Source organism: Podarcis tiliguerta, assembly GCF_965153285.1.
Source record: "Podarcis tiliguerta genome assembly, chromosome: 12".
Classification (NCBI taxonomy): domain Eukaryota; kingdom Metazoa; phylum Chordata; class Lepidosauria; order Squamata; family Lacertidae; genus Podarcis; species Podarcis tiliguerta.
Window position 1 is genome coordinate 35114155 of NC_139545.1, and position 16356 is coordinate 35130510.

The 16356-nt window shown below is 44.4% G+C and overlaps 2 protein-coding genes across 6 annotated transcripts in view; one reads left to right on the forward strand and one right to left on the reverse strand.

Moving 5' to 3' along the window:
* The first annotated feature begins 3231 nt into the window (after positions 1-3231).
* RPP38 (ribonuclease P/MRP subunit p38) lies at positions 3232-6429 on the forward strand. Of its 2 annotated transcripts, none has more exons than XM_083405838.1 (2): positions 3232-3387; positions 5293-6429. In XM_083405838.1, exon 2 carries the CDS (start codon positions 5327-5329, stop codon positions 6170-6172), a length of 846 nt encoding a protein of 281 aa, XP_083261964.1. In that variant the 5' UTR covers positions 3232-3387; positions 5293-5326; the 3' UTR covers positions 6173-6429. The 2 variants fall into 2 exon arrangements, with proteins under 2 accessions (XP_083261964.1, XP_083261965.1); XM_083405839.1 differs by having other exon boundaries at positions 3238-4058; positions 4127-6429.
* Positions 6430-16356, reverse strand: part of NMT2 (N-myristoyltransferase 2) — a 32477-nt gene continuing 22550 nt past the window's right edge. For all 4 annotated transcript variants that reach the window (XM_083405766.1, XM_083405769.1, XM_083405768.1 and 1 more), the window contains exons 8-12: positions 15198-15306; positions 13501-13671; positions 11467-11634; positions 9664-9801; positions 6430-8867 (exon numbers count right to left, since the gene is read on the reverse strand). In XM_083405766.1, coding sequence (XP_083261892.1) covers positions 8847-8867; positions 9664-9801; positions 11467-11634; positions 13501-13671; positions 15198-15306 — 607 coding nt within the window. In that variant the 3' untranslated portion in view covers positions 6430-8846. The remainder of the gene's footprint in view (positions 8868-9663; positions 9802-11466; positions 11635-13500; positions 13672-15197; positions 15307-16356) is intronic.

The following is a 16356-nucleotide window of genomic DNA, read 5'->3' on the forward strand; positions in this document are numbered from 1 at the left end:
GTTTCTGCTTGAAAACAGGAGACTGTTACAGAAAAAAATGATAGAGAATCTAGGAGAGATAAAATTAAGTGTGCAGTGAAAGGGAACTTAAGAACCATGGGGGGGGGGGCGCAAACGGACTGGAAGTTATATTATAATTAGTAAAGGATGAAATTAATTCTGTGTCTTTCTTTTGGGTACGTAAGGAGTGTTGATTTTGGATTTTGTTTTTGTTAATTGCTATATATTGTTTGATTTGGTTTTATGTTTTGGTAAACCAATAAAGCAATACTACTACTAATAATACTGTAATAATAATAATAATACTGCTTTATATGTGTGGTGTTGATGTGGGCAAAATCTAACAGCAAGGAGAGGCAAGAAAACAGAATGGAATTGTTAGTCAGCGACTCATTGGCAAACTTGTCAGTATTTTGAGGGAGGGGTTCAAAGGCTTATTGGAAATTTAGGCTGTATGCATACTGGCAGTTTAAAACACAGCCGGGTTGCTTCCCCCTGCTGCATTTCAAGTTGCAATTTAACTTTGCTCTGTACACCAGAGAGGAGAGAGGCATGTCATCATAACCTGATGCAAATTACCTCATTTGTTTCCCGGTGCCTTGTGGTCTCCCAACTCCGAGGAAGCAGTCCTCCGCCAATGTGCAAGGGACCCCTCCGCTTAATGTCTCAAACTTCAGCTTACGCCAAAACTTTTTTAAAAATAAACAAACTTGTTGCAGCAGTCCGACACGAATCCTTGCCGTTCTCTGTGTCAAACCTCCCCTCCCCCAAATGCAATTTAAAGCAGGCATCTTGCATTTGCAGTATAAAATGGGAACAAAGCAAACTGAAAGATAAGACTTTGGTCTTATTGCTTCCTTCTGAATATTATGTTACAGTTTATTTCCGTGTTGTCTGTCAGCCAACAAAGGTTTTGCACAGGAATACAGCACATTGAATTTCTGCCATGCCCTTGGAATGCACTGAAGTGAGAATGGCCCCAATGTGCATCCCATTGTATGTATCGCTCGTTTAGTGCCACCTAGTGTTTCTTTCATGCCGTGCTAGTTCGTTCCTGCCCATTAGGGCTGATGCGTCATGCACACTTGCATTACATCATCGATCCTAAATGGGCAGGCATAGGCAAACTCGGCCCTCCAGATGTTTTGGGACTACAACTCCCATCATCCCTAGCTAACAGGACCAGTGGTCAGGGATGATGAGAGTTGTAGTCCCAAAACATCTGGAGGGCCGAGTTTGCCTATGCCTGCTAAATGGGTGTCATTGTGCTAACAGATTGTACAGATTTGAAGAGGAGCTCTCTTACCCACCCCCACTTGGTTTTGCCACACATTTAATCATTAAGTTAGCAATGTTTAATTTATTTTAAAGTTTATTATAGGAGGGTAATATGTGGTTTATGTGGGGGAGCAGCAGTTTTGTTTTTGTTTTTGGTGTGTGCGCGCGTGCGCGCGTCTGCGTCTGTTCAGACTATCTCAAAGTGACTTTTTGGTGTATTTATAATGCCATTGGCTTTAAACAATAAAGTTCATTCAACTTTATTCATTCGGTCATTCGGCAGATGAAATAGGGCTTATATGCCACCATAAAGCTGTCAGCCTTTAAAGCATGGGTGTAGCCAGGTTTTTTTTGGGGGGGGGCAGGACTTTTGTTAGAGAGGGCAGAACCAATGTCATTGGTCAGTTAATTATTTATGTTGTTTTACTGGATGGGGGGGGGGCAGCTGTCCACGCTTCAAAGTGTTATAAGACCCATTTCCTGTTTTTGAATAAGCCACAGGGGTAGTCAACCTTTTTATACCCTCTGCCCACTAATGCATCTTTCTTGATGGTAAAATTTCGTTACCACCTACCAGTGCTCAATGGGAGGAGGATTCAGCTTAAAAAGCTTGTGCCGTAGAACCCTCTACCGCCCTAAAATCCTGAAACACCCACTAGTGGGTGGTAGGGACCAGGTTGACAACCCCTGGAATAAGGATGTGGTGGCCCTCTTAGAACTGTTATCTTAGAACTGTTACTTCTCTACTTTAGTGGGACTCCTGTCCTTTGTCTCTAACAGCAGAATAGCAAGCGGATATTCCACTACAGTGTTGTCAATTTGCTTACCGAATGAGAAAGCTGTACCTGTTGTTCTACCCAGACAGATCTGGGTAGTTCAACAGATACAGCTTTCTCCTCCGACAGCTTTCTATATATATAGTGTGTGTGTGTGCGTGTGTGCGCGTGCAGCACAGGAACCTCTGGCAGCTGGAGGGAAACGGTGGGAAGGTCTTTTGGTTGATATTGTGCAGTGATGAGCACTCCATGCCTGGCCAGATGTCGCTGGACTTGGTTAGAGCTGAACGCCATGGTTCATAGAATCATAGAATCATAGAGTTGGAAGAGACCACAAGGGCCATCGAGTCCAACCCCCTGCCAAGCAGGAAACACCATCAGAGCACTCCTGACATATGGTTGTCAAGCCTCTGCTTAAAGACCTCCAAAGAAGGAGACTCCACCACACTCCTTGGCAGCAAATTCCACTGTCGAACAGCTCTTACTGTCAGGAAGTTCTTGAGCTGGTTGCCAGCTCAATCCCTGTATGGGACAGCTGCATATTTCTGCACTGCAGGGTTGCACTACTAGATGATCCTCAGGGTCCCAACTCTACAATTCTTCTATGACTCCAGACCCATCGTCACTGACGATGCTTGCTGGGGCTGATGGGAGCTGCACTCCAGCAACGCTTAGAGCAGGGGTCAGCAAGTTTTTTCAGCAGGGGGCCGGTCCACTGTCCCTCAGACCTTGTGGGGGGCCAGACTTTATTTTTTTGGGGGGGATGAACGAATTCCTACGCCCCACAAATAACCCAGAGATGCATTTTAAATAAAAGCACACATATAAAAACATGCGTATTCCCGGACCGTCCGCAGGCCGGATTTAGAAGGCGATTGGGCCGGATCCAGCCCCCGGGCCTTAGTTTGCCTACCAATGGCTTAGAGGGCCCCAGGGCCCCCTTCCCCTATGTTTTGGGTTGTGGGAACGCTCAGCCAGGAACTAGTACGGCAGAAAGGCGTGACCTTATCCTCGGAGTAAAGCCCCGTCGGGCGTCAGCTCGCACGAAACCTACGCGAAGACTGTGCTCGCAGCGCCCTCTGGCGGCCGCCGGAGGGGCAAACGGCGGCTTGCGCGCCTGCCTTCTGCCTGGCTTTCCGGGCGCAAGCTCCGCCTGGAAGGAGGGCGGTCCTGGGCCAGGCGAGCCGGGCTCTTCCGCTTCCCTCCGCGCACTCAAGAAGGTTTGGGAGGCCGCGGGAAGGAAGCCGGGACAGCAGCGCGCTCGGCCGCCGGAGAGGCGTCTGAGAGCAGGCGCCCACGAGGGTCGGAAGGAGTCCTGCTGTCTGCTGTTGTGGTGGGTTGTTGCCACGTGGGGATGGAGACTGGGGCGGGTTGTGGCCAAGTCTACACGTGCAGCGGCCAGAGGTGGTAGCAACGTTTCCGAATGCTTCCTGCTGCCGGAGCAGAGAGAGCAGGCCGGGATTGAGCACGTCTCTTCAACAGGGAAGGTTGGGCTTCGTTTTTGTTTAACTTGCAGAGAGGTGCTTTTTTTCCTTTAACGCTCAAGGAAGCTTTCAAAGAGGCTCATCTCAGCTGCAACCCGAAGGAGTCCTTGCATTTTAGATTCTCGGAAGTGATTTAGTGCAGGGATGCTCAAGATTTCAGTGTCGGTAGATCTGCCTATCAGGGCCAGGAATAAAAAGCAGGGTGCGCGGCACCGTATTCTGAGTCTAGACTTCTGTTTTCCGTTCCAAATCCGAACTAAGTTCTTTTTGCATAAAAAAGTCCACTCCTGGTTAGCTTTCTGCAATTCAGCAACATATTTTCTGTGGGGGAAGACATTATGTTTCTGCTGCTGAAAAATTGGGAGTCAGAAATTATTGATAAGCTATTGCAAATTACCCAGCGATCTCCCAGTAGATACTAATCAGTGGGTAGGCAAACTAAGGCCCGGGGGCCGGATCCGGCCCAATTGCCTTCTAAATCTGGCCCGCGAATGGTCTGGGAATCAGCATGTTTTTACATGTGTCCTTTTATTAAAAATGTATCTCTGGGTTATTTGTGGGGCCTGCCTGGTGTTTTTACATGAGTAGAATGTGTGCTTTTATTTAAAATGCATCTCTGGGTTATTTGTGGGGCATAGGAATTCGTTCATTCCCTCCCCCCCCCCCCAAAAAAAAATATATTCCGGCCTCCCACAAGGTCTGAGAGACAGTGAACTGGCTGCCTGCTGAAAAAGTTTGCTGACCCCTCTTCTGTCCACTGCCTTGAACTAGTGCGGTCCCCTATTTAGTGTAGAAGTCGTACAACCAGTTTGCCTTGCAGCCTCTATCTCAAGTGCAAGCGACAGATGTTGAGCAAACAAGCAGCCTTCCTAAATCTACTGTTTAGGTATTCTCGTTACTTTTTATCTATTATCCTTTATATGTTCTTAGCTTCCTGTTTTACCCATGTTTGTTTTAATTTTCATCAGCTGCTGTAAGTCCTGCTTCTGGGAAGAAAAAAGCAGGGTTTAAATAAGTAAAGTTGATGATAGAACAGACATGGTTTAACATCGAGATGTTGCACTGATGCATTGAGACAGGAGTCAGATATACAGATGGGTTGTGACATGTCTTTTTGAGAGAGAAAAGGGAAGCTTAAATATTGAACTTGACTAGATAGTGCACATTGTTGGCAGAGTCCAGGGTAGTGTTTTGTTGTTTTCATTCATTTGAATGAACCCCCTCCTGGCAGATTGTAGCCTATATGCAGAGATCTCACGAAATGCAGAAATCGAACTGAATTCACAGATCAGGGAGCTCAGTGGAAATACACATTTCTAAGGTTTCTCTAGGAACACTCCTTTTTAAAATTTAGGATTTAAATGTCCTTCTAAACGATACTAGCTTTTCCTCCTAGACTTTTCATTGTTCTAGTATATCGTGAATTATTTCCAAAATATAAATCCAAAATATTTCAGCATCAAATGGAAACACATTTGCCGCTTACAACTTTTAGATCCTCGTTGCAAATTTTTGCAGACTCCCCTTTTTGTATGGCTAAGCATTTAGCGCTGGATATAAGCATGCTTTGTGTAAATGAACAGTTTCATTTGCATTTTCAAGACTAGAAGTTAAGAACCTAGCAGTGCCAAATATGTTAGAAAAATATATATTAAAGAAGCAATAATGTGTTGGAATGGGGGATGCATGCCTATAGATGTTGTGTATATCTCTGGTTTAGTTTGCAGATTTTTTTGCTGCTTTTTCATTCGCAGCTCAGGTTGGCAAACCATACCAAGAGCATCGAAGATGTCCCTCCAGGCAGCAAAGGGATCGTCAGCCCGTAAATCGAAGCAAATGACTGTAAAGACATCTTTGAGCAACCCGTATACTCTGCAGTGGAGCCCTGTGGATGGAGCGGACATGCACTACATATTGGAGGCCTTAGGAGATGTTATGAAACAGACTGGGTTAGAAAAGGTAGAGACTCGGAGAAGGAAGAAACCCTCTTCTGGAAAGAAGCAGGAGAAAGAACAGTGCGATGGCCAGACCAGCAGACTTCAAGACGAGAATTGCCCTGGAGATGCTAAAGCACATGGGTGGACAAACTTGCAAATCAGGAACCAGCTCGCTATCGGGATCAATGAAGTAACAAGAGCGCTGGAAAAAAATGAGCTGCTTCTGGTGCTTGTGTGCAAGTCTGCCAAACCTGCTATGCTAACGTCTCACCTTATTCTGCTCTGCGCAAGCCGGGCCACTCCAGCCGGCCAGGTCCCACGTCTCAGTGAAAGCCTCGCACCGGTCCTCGGGTTAACGTCCGTCCTAGCACTGGGATTTAAAAAGGACACGGATGCTTTTGCAGAGGTAGCCAAAAGCATCATCCCGCGAATACCACATTTGGATGTGCCCTGGATTCAGCACGGAACAGAACGTTTGCTGGCCACTGAAGATGCTCATCCGGCGAACTTGCAGGCGGGTGAGGGCACAGAGTCAGACCCGGAAGAGCGCTCTCCCAACCACAAGCGGAAAAGAGCAGATTGCAGCAGGCTTGCCTCTCCTGCTACAGCCCTGCAAGCACTCAAGGTTAAAAAAATAGTACCCAATCCAAACAAGCGAAGGAAGCTTCCCAAAACTAAAAAGCGCATTTCAAAGTAATCAATTATATTGGCTTGTTCCCACATTTTGTATTTGCCTTTGGGGTTTTTTGGTGTGTGTGTGTGTTTAAGAAGCCAGTAAAAGCTATGTAATATTAACTAGGCTTGCAGTTAAGAATATATACCAACATTACAAAATTCGTATTTGTGGCAAGATATTCAAACTAATAGCTTGGTACTGGACACATGTCATTTCAGAAAATCTAAAAGTGCTTGGAACAAAGCCTTTTTCTGGATTAAATGTAATTCAAAACAAAATAGTATGGAAGTGATAACGTTTATTCAAACATCCATCTGTGCTGATAGATTCAATAGCTAGTAATCTCTTTAAGATGCCGGAATCACAAAACATCTGCAAATTTGATAGCACAATGTTATCCTTTGGACACTTGCATTTGGTCAAATAATGCATGCAGAACTGACCCCAGATGCATTTGGCCTTTAATAGAGGAGTATTCTCTTTAGCATGTCAATCAGCCCAAATATCTGCAAGAAGAAAAGCACTTCAGATTTGGATTTTGGGATGCAGGTCGCAACTGTTCTTGCAGATCCCACAATGCAGATTTCCTAAACGGAGGTTACAGCCTTGCCACGTTCAGTTTAACAGCATGCTATTGAATCTAAAAACTAAAAATGCCCCTAAACAGTTAAAACGGGGGTGCAACTTAAAATGGCTGCTCAGAGGAAACTTGTTTCAATCAGCTGCTATTAATATTAATACTGAAAACAGGCAAGTTGTAGGGACAGTCAGGAGGCAGCAGCAGCAGCAGCAAGAACTGGATATAGGACGTGTAGTTAAATTATTACCTTTTTAGTCAGGTGCAAAACTTTGTGCTTGCAATAGTTTGTGCTTAAAGGGTTATGGAAAGGCGAAATCGCCACATGTCTACACCAACTGTGCTTTGCTTTCTTACCTTTCCGGCACAAATATTTAATTTGTTGTAATTTTATTACATTTCTATTCTGCCTTTCCTCTGCCATGGAAACCTAGGTGGTTCCTCATCCAAGCACTGACCAGACCTGCTTGGCTCTAGCAATTTATTGGGTAATAATTGGGAAGATTGTTCTCAGTTGTCTAGTGAAGGAGAAAAATGAAGGGTTATAATTAATCTTATGAAGTCTTGCGTAGTTCTGAGGCTTTCCTCACTCCTACTTCCACACTAATTTCAGCTATTCAGTGTTATTTTAATGTCCCCCCCCCCCACTTGTTTAACCAGTCATGTAAACTTATCCAGATCACTACTGAACATCTTCACCTTTGATTGAATCATGGTGCATTAAATTGAAAGCTTAGAGGAGCGTGGACTCATTTACAAGAGCCGTTCAACCTATACCAACTCACTGAGAAATCAATCTGGGGTGAGTCTAGCTTGGGAAATACCTTCGTTTCAAGCAAGCAATGTCTATGCATGGCCTTTGCCTTTTTTTTAGGCTGGTTGCCATTCTTAGAATTAAAGAACAAGGGTGGGAGAAAGAAAGAGACACATTATGGCATATTAGTTAAGGCTGGTAACAACCAAAAAAAGGGTACTCGCAGGGTTCTGAACATTTGCTTATAATAAGCACAAGGGACAGTGAAATCCTTTGTTCCAAAATCCAGGATATACTACTGCAACTATAAGCAAATTTTACTTATTTACACAAACATACTTTTTGTTTAAAATGGACATTCCACCCCCCCTTTTTTAAAAAAACAAACAAGTAGACAAAAGGAATATGTGCAATTTTGCAAAAGCCTTGAACACATTCAGTCGTAACATCTTGATAACAGTACTAAAATTCTTAAGTTTTTTTATGTACAGGCTGCTCATAACTCTGCCACCGAAAGAAACCCCCGAAAGGTTTTCCTTCTTCATAGCTGCAAGATTAATAGAGTAATATATAATTCAGGCAACATATAAACACCCGCACTAAGCAGTGCAATACTCTCGAAGTCAAGTCAGTGATCTACTGAAGATCGAAGTACAAATCTGTAATTTTTTTTATTTTATTGATTTGGCAGCATTGCTTATGGAGAAACAAATGCACTAGTCCGAGACCAGAGCATTCCCCGTACCACTCCACAGTTACAAAATACATCCAAGGTTTTCCATGTTTCCTAACAGACAGTCATAATACTCCCCAAGGATTTCCTCCTTCCGACGGTGACATCCACGTGATGGAAAATAAGCAGAAACACTCAAAATCGGCTCCTTCATTTTGTCACATTGATAAATGTACACTACCACCACTTAATAAATAGAAATGCAGCAGTTCAGTCACATTAACAGTAAAGAATTTGTACTCTATTCCACCACTGCAATCGAGTTGGTTGTACAAAAAACAGTCTTTTACGCAGGGGAAGGGAAGGGGGGAAAAAGAGAGAACCCTTTTCCATCAAGATGCGAGCTAAGCGTTGGAAATTAAAAGAAATGTGCTTTTATTTCATTTCATCGACAAAACAGTAAAAGGTTCATGAGCTTTTTCTCTCTCTGGTCCGAGCTGAGCTGAAGGTGTGAAGGATTGGTCAGGCATGGGTCTCCTCACTTCCCCTCCGCGTGGCCCCAAGGTTCAAAGGATTATTTTAAAGTTCACCAGCCTTTGTGCTTCTCTCCTCTTGAACGGCACCGATCCAAGAGCTTCCATCAGCCCAGATGATTACTCCCGAGAACTATAAATACAAGTGTCCTTCCTCATTATTGTAATACAAGACCGACCTAGAAAGACAACAGCGGGTTTGTTAGTGCAGGTAAGGGTAGCAAATAAAAACATTGGTAAGGAAATATCCAGCCCATTGGCTTCATTAGGCCCAGCACAGGTGCCATGTTGGCCCAGGAGAAACCATTATTGCCTGCCCCACCCCACCTGTCGTGCAGGTATGGATGTGGCTACAAAGAAACCACCGGGAGCTCCTATTGGTTCCTTTGCAAGCGGAAGTCCCTGTCAGCACCAATCGGCTGATCGGCACTGACAGGGAGACCCATGGGGGTGGGCTGCACTAGGGAGTTCTCCCTTGGGTTTCAATACAAACTGATTTGTACTGGTAGAGTATGCCCCTTTAAAGGCATCAGATGATTGTCACTGGGAGCTGTCCCTTAAAAGGAGGTAGCTGTAAATGCACTTCAGCTGATCAGTGGTTAAAGTGATCCTCTTTGAACACAGGTGTCAATCAGCTGACATCAGGTGAGTAACAGGGAGGCAGTCCATGGGGAGTGAGAGACCGACCCACTGGACGGATCCAGTTCCCCACCCGTTTTATGACTTAGCGCTAGAACGGGCTTTGTCGGACACACTTGTTGCTAACTTCTGGCCCTCCAGATGTTGCTGGACTCAACTCCCATCAGCCCCAGCCAGCATGCCCAACGGTTAGGGATGATTTTACATGTAGTTAGTGATATCTGGTGAGCCACAGGTTAGCCTCCCCTGCCACAAGGTACAAGAAAGAGCAAAGTCACAGGGCATCTAGGTAATTCAAATCACTACAGACAACTGAGCCTCTGTGAAATGTGTTACCTTTTCAGAGTCCATGCCAGGACACCTCCAGTTATACAAGTAATACTGCAAGTTGCCGTCTCCGATACCAAACTTCAGTTTTTCCAGGAATGTTTTGTTTTCCATCAAGTCTAGTGCATTGAACACATCAAATCCTTTCTGGCAATATGAGAAAAATAGTAATGATTTTTTCCCTAGTAGTGTTTGCATCAAGGTTACCTATAAAAGCGTGCTGGGCTTAGAATGTGATCCCATCATTTGGTACACATCCTGTACAGTAGGTCTAGTGACCCCTACATTTCTTGCAACCCCCCTGCTGGCATGTCTGGGGGTTAGCTCCCCAATTCTGTTGCTAGTCACATGTAGCATGCAAAAACTTCCAAGTGGTGGGCAAGTGGAATTGAATTGATACCCAAACTCGCTTTGACTCAATGCACCACAGGCGACATTCAAGGTTCTGTGCCAAAGGAGTCCAGTTTGCAGAATCCTCACCCCTGACTAACAGGAGATAAGGAACAGGCACCTGCTCACATGTGACAAATGGAAAAAGGTGTGTGTGTGTGTGTGTGTGTGTGTGTGTGTTTTTTTGCCAGCTTCTGACCTGTAGTTTGTGCAAGACAAAGTTGTTCTGGACAAACCTGAAGCACGCTTGGCAAGCCAATCTATTGTTCATGAAAACTGTAATCAGACCAATATGTTAAGTCTTTTAATGATGGCAGGGGGTATAAAAAAAACAACTGACAGAGACCAAGAGTTGTATTTACTTTAACCAAAACTAAAATGACATCTACTGATGGAAAGTGTTACTTTATCATTAGTTTATATTTCATTTAGAGCTCTCTCTTTTTTTAAAAAAAAGTTTATTGAGGTTTTCAATTAAGTACTGACAAAACAGATAATGTGAGAAAACAGGGAAGTTCTGTTGCACAGCCTCAAGTCTCTGTGCTGATGGGATCAATGTGTCCAATACCATCCCATGGGCTCATTGGAAGGTACAGTGGTACCTCGGGTTAAGAACTTAATTCGTTCTGGAGGTCCGTTCTTAACCTGAAACTGTTCTTAACCTGAAGCACCACTTTAGCTAATGGGGCCTCCCACTGCTGCTGCGCCGCCGGAGCACGATTTCTGTTCTCATCCTGAAGCAAAGTTCTTAACCCGAGGTACTATTTCTGGGTTAGCGGAGTCTGTAACCTGAAGCGTATGTAACCTGAAGCATATGTCACCCGAGGTACCACTGTAATAGGTTAAGAGCTCTTCTCTCTCCAGAGCCCTGCAATGAGCCACTGTTGCTGTGTCTTAAGTTTGGATCAAGACAATGATACAAAATGGGGAGAAGGAAAGCTGCAGTTTTACATTCAGTTTTTTCTTCATCCAGAAATAGCAGCAGCAGCAGCAGCAGCATGCAGGCAAAAAAGAGGTCTCTCTCAGAAAATAATAGACTTGGAATATGTGGGTGTATTGCTAATCCCCTGTCCCTCGGAAGGTGGTGGACTCTCCTGCCTTGGAGGTCTTAAAGCAGAGTCTTGGGTGGCCATCTGCCATGGATGCTTTAGCCGAGATTCCACCATTGAAGTGGGTTGGACTGGATGACCTTTGGGAATCCCAACTCTACAATTCTGTCTGAGAGCTGTTCCACACAACCCAAAGGCCTCCTGGGAGCTCAAGGCCATAAGCAGAGGCTGCCCTGCTCTCTCCAGTGCCAAGAGGTGTGTCACACCAGGAGTTGTGTTCTCCCAGCTCTCCTGGCCACGGAAGACTTGGGAGACGCAACTTTGTTTTCTATATAAGCAGCCCCAAGTGACCAAAAATGCCAGGGCTACTTACCAGCTTTGCTATAATGAGTGCATCGTTCATGAGATCCAAGAGAGGGGTTTCCGTATGAACATTGTAGAAGGAGTAGGCTGCTTTGAGGCTTTTGTGAACGGGGTGGTGCATGACCGTCGAAGGTAACGTGTAGAAACTCAGAAAGTCGGTTAAAACACCATTTGAACTCTGGGAAAGGAAGGGGAAGAAAAAGACACTACTGAGAAATCAAAGCGAAAAGACTCTATAGCACACTGGAGACGTAAGCAACTCAAGCTGGCTGGCAGAACTACAGGTCAAGAAAAACTACTGCAGCCAAGAGGTATTTGATGTGCTGAGAGGTTACAGCCAGACAAATAGATACGGCCAGCAGCTCTGGCTTATTTTAGCCCTGTTAAACTTGTTTCGAAACAATCTCACGCTGATCACAATCTATAATGCCATTACTTTAGGCCAGTGTTTCCCTGAACTTGGGCTGCCAGCTGTTTTTTTTTTTTGGGGGGGGGGGACTACAATTCCCATCATCCCTGACCACCGGTCCTGTTAGCTAGGGATGATGGGAGTTGTAGTCCAGAAACAGCTGGAGACCCAAGTTTGGGAAACACTGCTTTAGGCAAAGGGTTGGCTAACCTGTGGCTTTCCAGATGTTGTTGGACTACAACTCCCATCATCCCTGACCACTGGCTATGCTGGTTTGGAACGATGGGATTTGGAGGGCCAAAGGTTCATGCAGCTAGAACAAACATTTATGTCTCATCTTTTTCCACGGAGCTTAAGGTAGCATACACAGTATGCCACCCCATTTTAAACCTCACGGCCACCCAGTGAGCTTCATGACTGAGTAGGGATTTGAACCAGGGTCTCCCCAGTCACTTCCTTCTCTAGTGTCGAAGTGCACAGCCTGCCATTTAAAAAGGCAGAGCAGCAGCCTGCATAGCACAGCCATCTGCATTAACAGCAAGGCTCAAGCCCAGCAGCATCAATGTATCATATATTGCAAAAGCGTGATCTCAATTGTATGAGTGTCAGTTAAATTGGCACCTCAACACACCAGAAGGAGGTATCTGCATACTTGGGGGAACCCCAAGTTTTGCATAAGTATGAAAAACCCAAGCAGGCACCCCTGCAAACAGTCCAATGAGAAGTAAATATGCTTAGTGGACATGTAACTCTGTAGAATGAAATACCTGGAATCCTCAACATGACCATTCTACACTGCAACATTTTGTCGCAGATCCCAGATACATTGTGCATATTTATCCTTATTTAAACAAAAGAAGAAGAGCTCCCAATTCCAAGTGGTAGAAGTAATCGTGATTATTATCAGGCCAACGGAGGCCAATCTGAAATCACCCAAGTTTTAGTATCGGCATATCCAGTTTTACTTCAAAAGAGAGAAGTTACTATTGCCCAGCTAGGACATAATGCTAAATCATAGTTTAAAGTTTTACATGCACAAGCAGCAGCAAATATTGGGATTGCACACTCCTCCTGCCTTTGTGAGAAATCAGAAGCCCCTGCTTTGCTTTTAAACTGCAGTGTCTCTCAGTTACATCTACACTTGGGGAATTACTGGTTGATACGGGCTTCTTTGAACAAATCCATAGTTTAATCAAGTTCAGATGTAAAAAGAAACTGTTTAGTTTAAAAGCAAAAGTGGATGCTTCTGATAGCCACACAGCTGTGCTGGAGGAGAACAGGAGAAAGTCTGAGTTTGAGGCTCACTGCTGTTTGTGCCCATAACAAAACTGGATTTTAATGTTGCACCTGAAAAGGGCCATTGCCGGTTTTCTGGGAGAGACTTTATTATTTATTTTGAACAATTCAACACTGTCTTCCAGAACGAAGAGTTCACAAGTCAGCTGACAACCAGCAACTTTCAAATAATAGATTAAAATGCAGATACAGGGGTTCCTAACATAAGGGAAGAGCTTCTCACAGGCATCAGGTCCATCACTGTGAGAAATGGATGATGGACTAGATTAGCTTCTGGGTCTGATGCAGCTGGGCGTTTCTGACATTCTTGATGGAGGAAGGGGACAGACTCTTTCTTACCTCTACAACAAAGGTATCAATAATGTGATCCTGAGGCAGGAACCAGTGGGCCACTTCTTCTTCGTCCATAACAGGAGCGAGCTTAAACTGCTTCAAGTAATTGTTGATTAATTCTTGCACCGCTTTAATGTCTTTTCGTTCCATTGGTCTCAAACCTGAAGTTTTTGTGGCCTTGTTATAACGAAAGAGGTCAGAGATTAAAAAAGAGTCAGCTTACACATTAAGCAGAAAAACAATGCTAGGGCATTCAGTTAGGAAAAACTACTGTGTCTATCCTGTAGATTACTACGGTAGGCAGAAGACAGATTGGGGACTTCTGAGAGATCTCTGGGTGTTTTATGGTGGCTTGGCAAGAGAACAGCGACAACTAAAACACAGTCTCCCCCATTACGTTGCTGATAATGCTGGGGTGGCCAGACCAGAAGTGAATTTTTGTGTTTGGGAGCTGGGTTCTGGCACTGTTCCGAAGTTCCTGGCTGAGCTTGCGCATGCAGACACTCTGTCCCTTAGCTTATGTCCACCCAGCAGAGCTGCTATTTTGCATTTTGCTTTGGGTGGTGGATCTCAGGTTACCAGTAAAATCCAAAGCACATCCTGCAAGCCTGAAGTTTGCCCATCCCTGCTGTCAAATGTTGCTTTGCATAACTCCCAGCAAAAACACCTTCAAGGTGACACCAACCAGGCAGGAAAGTCATCCTTCATGAACTTCTGCACGCGTACGGATGTTTGGGCAGCAAAAAAAATTGACCCTGGTCTTCTGAGTACCAAGAGGGACTTCGTAGATCCAGGAAAACAAAGAGTGGTTTCAAGAGTACTGTGTTCGAAGCCTCCTTATGGCCTCATCAGATTTTACAGAAAAACATAGGGCTCTGTGTTGTCACAGCATATCTGTCACGTCTTCTCTAACGCTTAAAGGGGGCATAATGAGTATGGAAACAGGGATGGGGAATCATAGAATAGAATCATAGAATCATAGAGTTGGAAGAGACCACAAGGGAACCTCTGGCCTTGAAGACGCTGCTAGACTACAACTCCCATCATCCTTGAACATTGTCTAAAATAGCAGGACTGATGGGAATTCATAGAATCATAGAGTTGGAAGAGACCACAAGGGCCATTGAGTCCAACCCCCTGCCAAGCAGGACACACCATCAGAGCACTCCTGACATATGGTTGTCAAGCCTCTGCTTAAAGACCTCCAAAGAAGGAGACCCCACCACACTCCTTGGCAGCAAATACCACTGTAGAACAGCTCTTACTGTCAGGAAGTTCTTCCTAATGTTTAGGTGGAATCTTCTTTCTTGTAGTTTTAGAATTGGAGTCCAACAAACATCCGGGAGGTTCACAGGCCATAGTTATTTCCCCCTAATAAACCAGTAGATTGTGGGGTGTCTGTGGTAGATTGCTGGACCCCTCCCCCACAAAAAACTCAACAACTTTGGTAGATCACTGCCAGTTTTTTTATAGTGGTTGCAGATCACAGTCTCTTGAAAGCTGGACATGCCTGGTATATGCCATCAGTACATTCAACTCTACAACTCTTTGAAAGCCTCTTCCTAACCAGAGTTAACTATTTCCACATCTCTCGCACGGCCCTGCCTTCCCAAAATGAAAGCCTGCCTTGTAAAGGATTAACAGAAGGCTATTTGGGGCCCCACTGTGAGAGTGAGGATGCTGTGAACAGACACAATGCTTACATCAGGAAGTCGGTAAAGCTTCATCGTTCTCTGTAAAGTCATATTCCTACTCAAATGAGAAAATTTCACCTCTACCAATTTTCTGGGATTCAGGGATCGATGCCAATACCTAGAAATGTTAATATATATATATACATATTAATTTTATTTATTCAAAATATTTATTACTACCCCTCTTCACTGTTACAAACAGGATACAGTGCATTTTTTAAAAAATACAACACCTAATATTATAAATAAAATTTATCTCACTTGACCTCAGTCCCTGAACTGCAACCCCTGCATTTCATTATAAGTAAAATTATCCCATTTAAGGCAAGCTATTACGCCACTGCTTGGGACAGGACCTAGAAAATAACCAAGCAGAATTTTTATAGGCAGAAATCTCATTTCGGTCTTTGAAATGTGTTTCCATGCAAAGCACCCACAAAATTTAACACACTGACAGCTAATATCGTAAGCACAATCTACCAATCTACTGAATTAATTCATTTGTTTAAGGTATGTGCCCCCCCCCAAACTCCCTTGACACTGTGACTAGCCCAAGGTCAGCTGTGAACTTTATGGCTGAGTGGCGATTTGAACTGTGCTCTCCTAGGTCCTAGACCAGGGGTCAGCAAACTTTTTTCAGCAGGGGTCGGTCCACTGCCCCTCAGGCCTTGGGGAAGGGGTGGACTATATATATATATATATATATATATATATATATATATATATATATATATATTTGGGGGGGGAATGAATGGATTCCTATGCCCCACAAATAACCCAGAGATGTATTTTAAATAAAAGGACACATTCTACTCATGTAAAAACACATTGATTCCTGGACTGTCCACGGGCCTAATTTAGATGGCGATTGGGCTGGATCCTGCCCCTGGGCCTCAGTTTGCCTAACCATGTCCTAGACCAACACTCTAACCACTACACCATGCTGGCTGTGGGCAGAAAAGGATAATGCAAAATTTAGGAGGACAGTGCATTCTACTTCATCTTCCATTAACAGGGAATGACAGCTGAACACGCAGCCCACTAAATCTCCCTTTGCAGCCTCACACTGACACCATAAAGTGATTCACCTGCAAGCTGGTTTTTCTTAGTGGAAAGATGGAGAAAAAGAAATGGAGGCAATAGCATATATTGAGGCAACACTGACCGT

Bases quoted from the DNA above. Each gene is read 5' to 3' on its own strand.
- RPP38 (XM_083405839.1), top strand. From the start codon at position 5,204: ATGTGTTGGAATGGGGGATGCATGCCTATAGATGTTGTGTATATCTCT.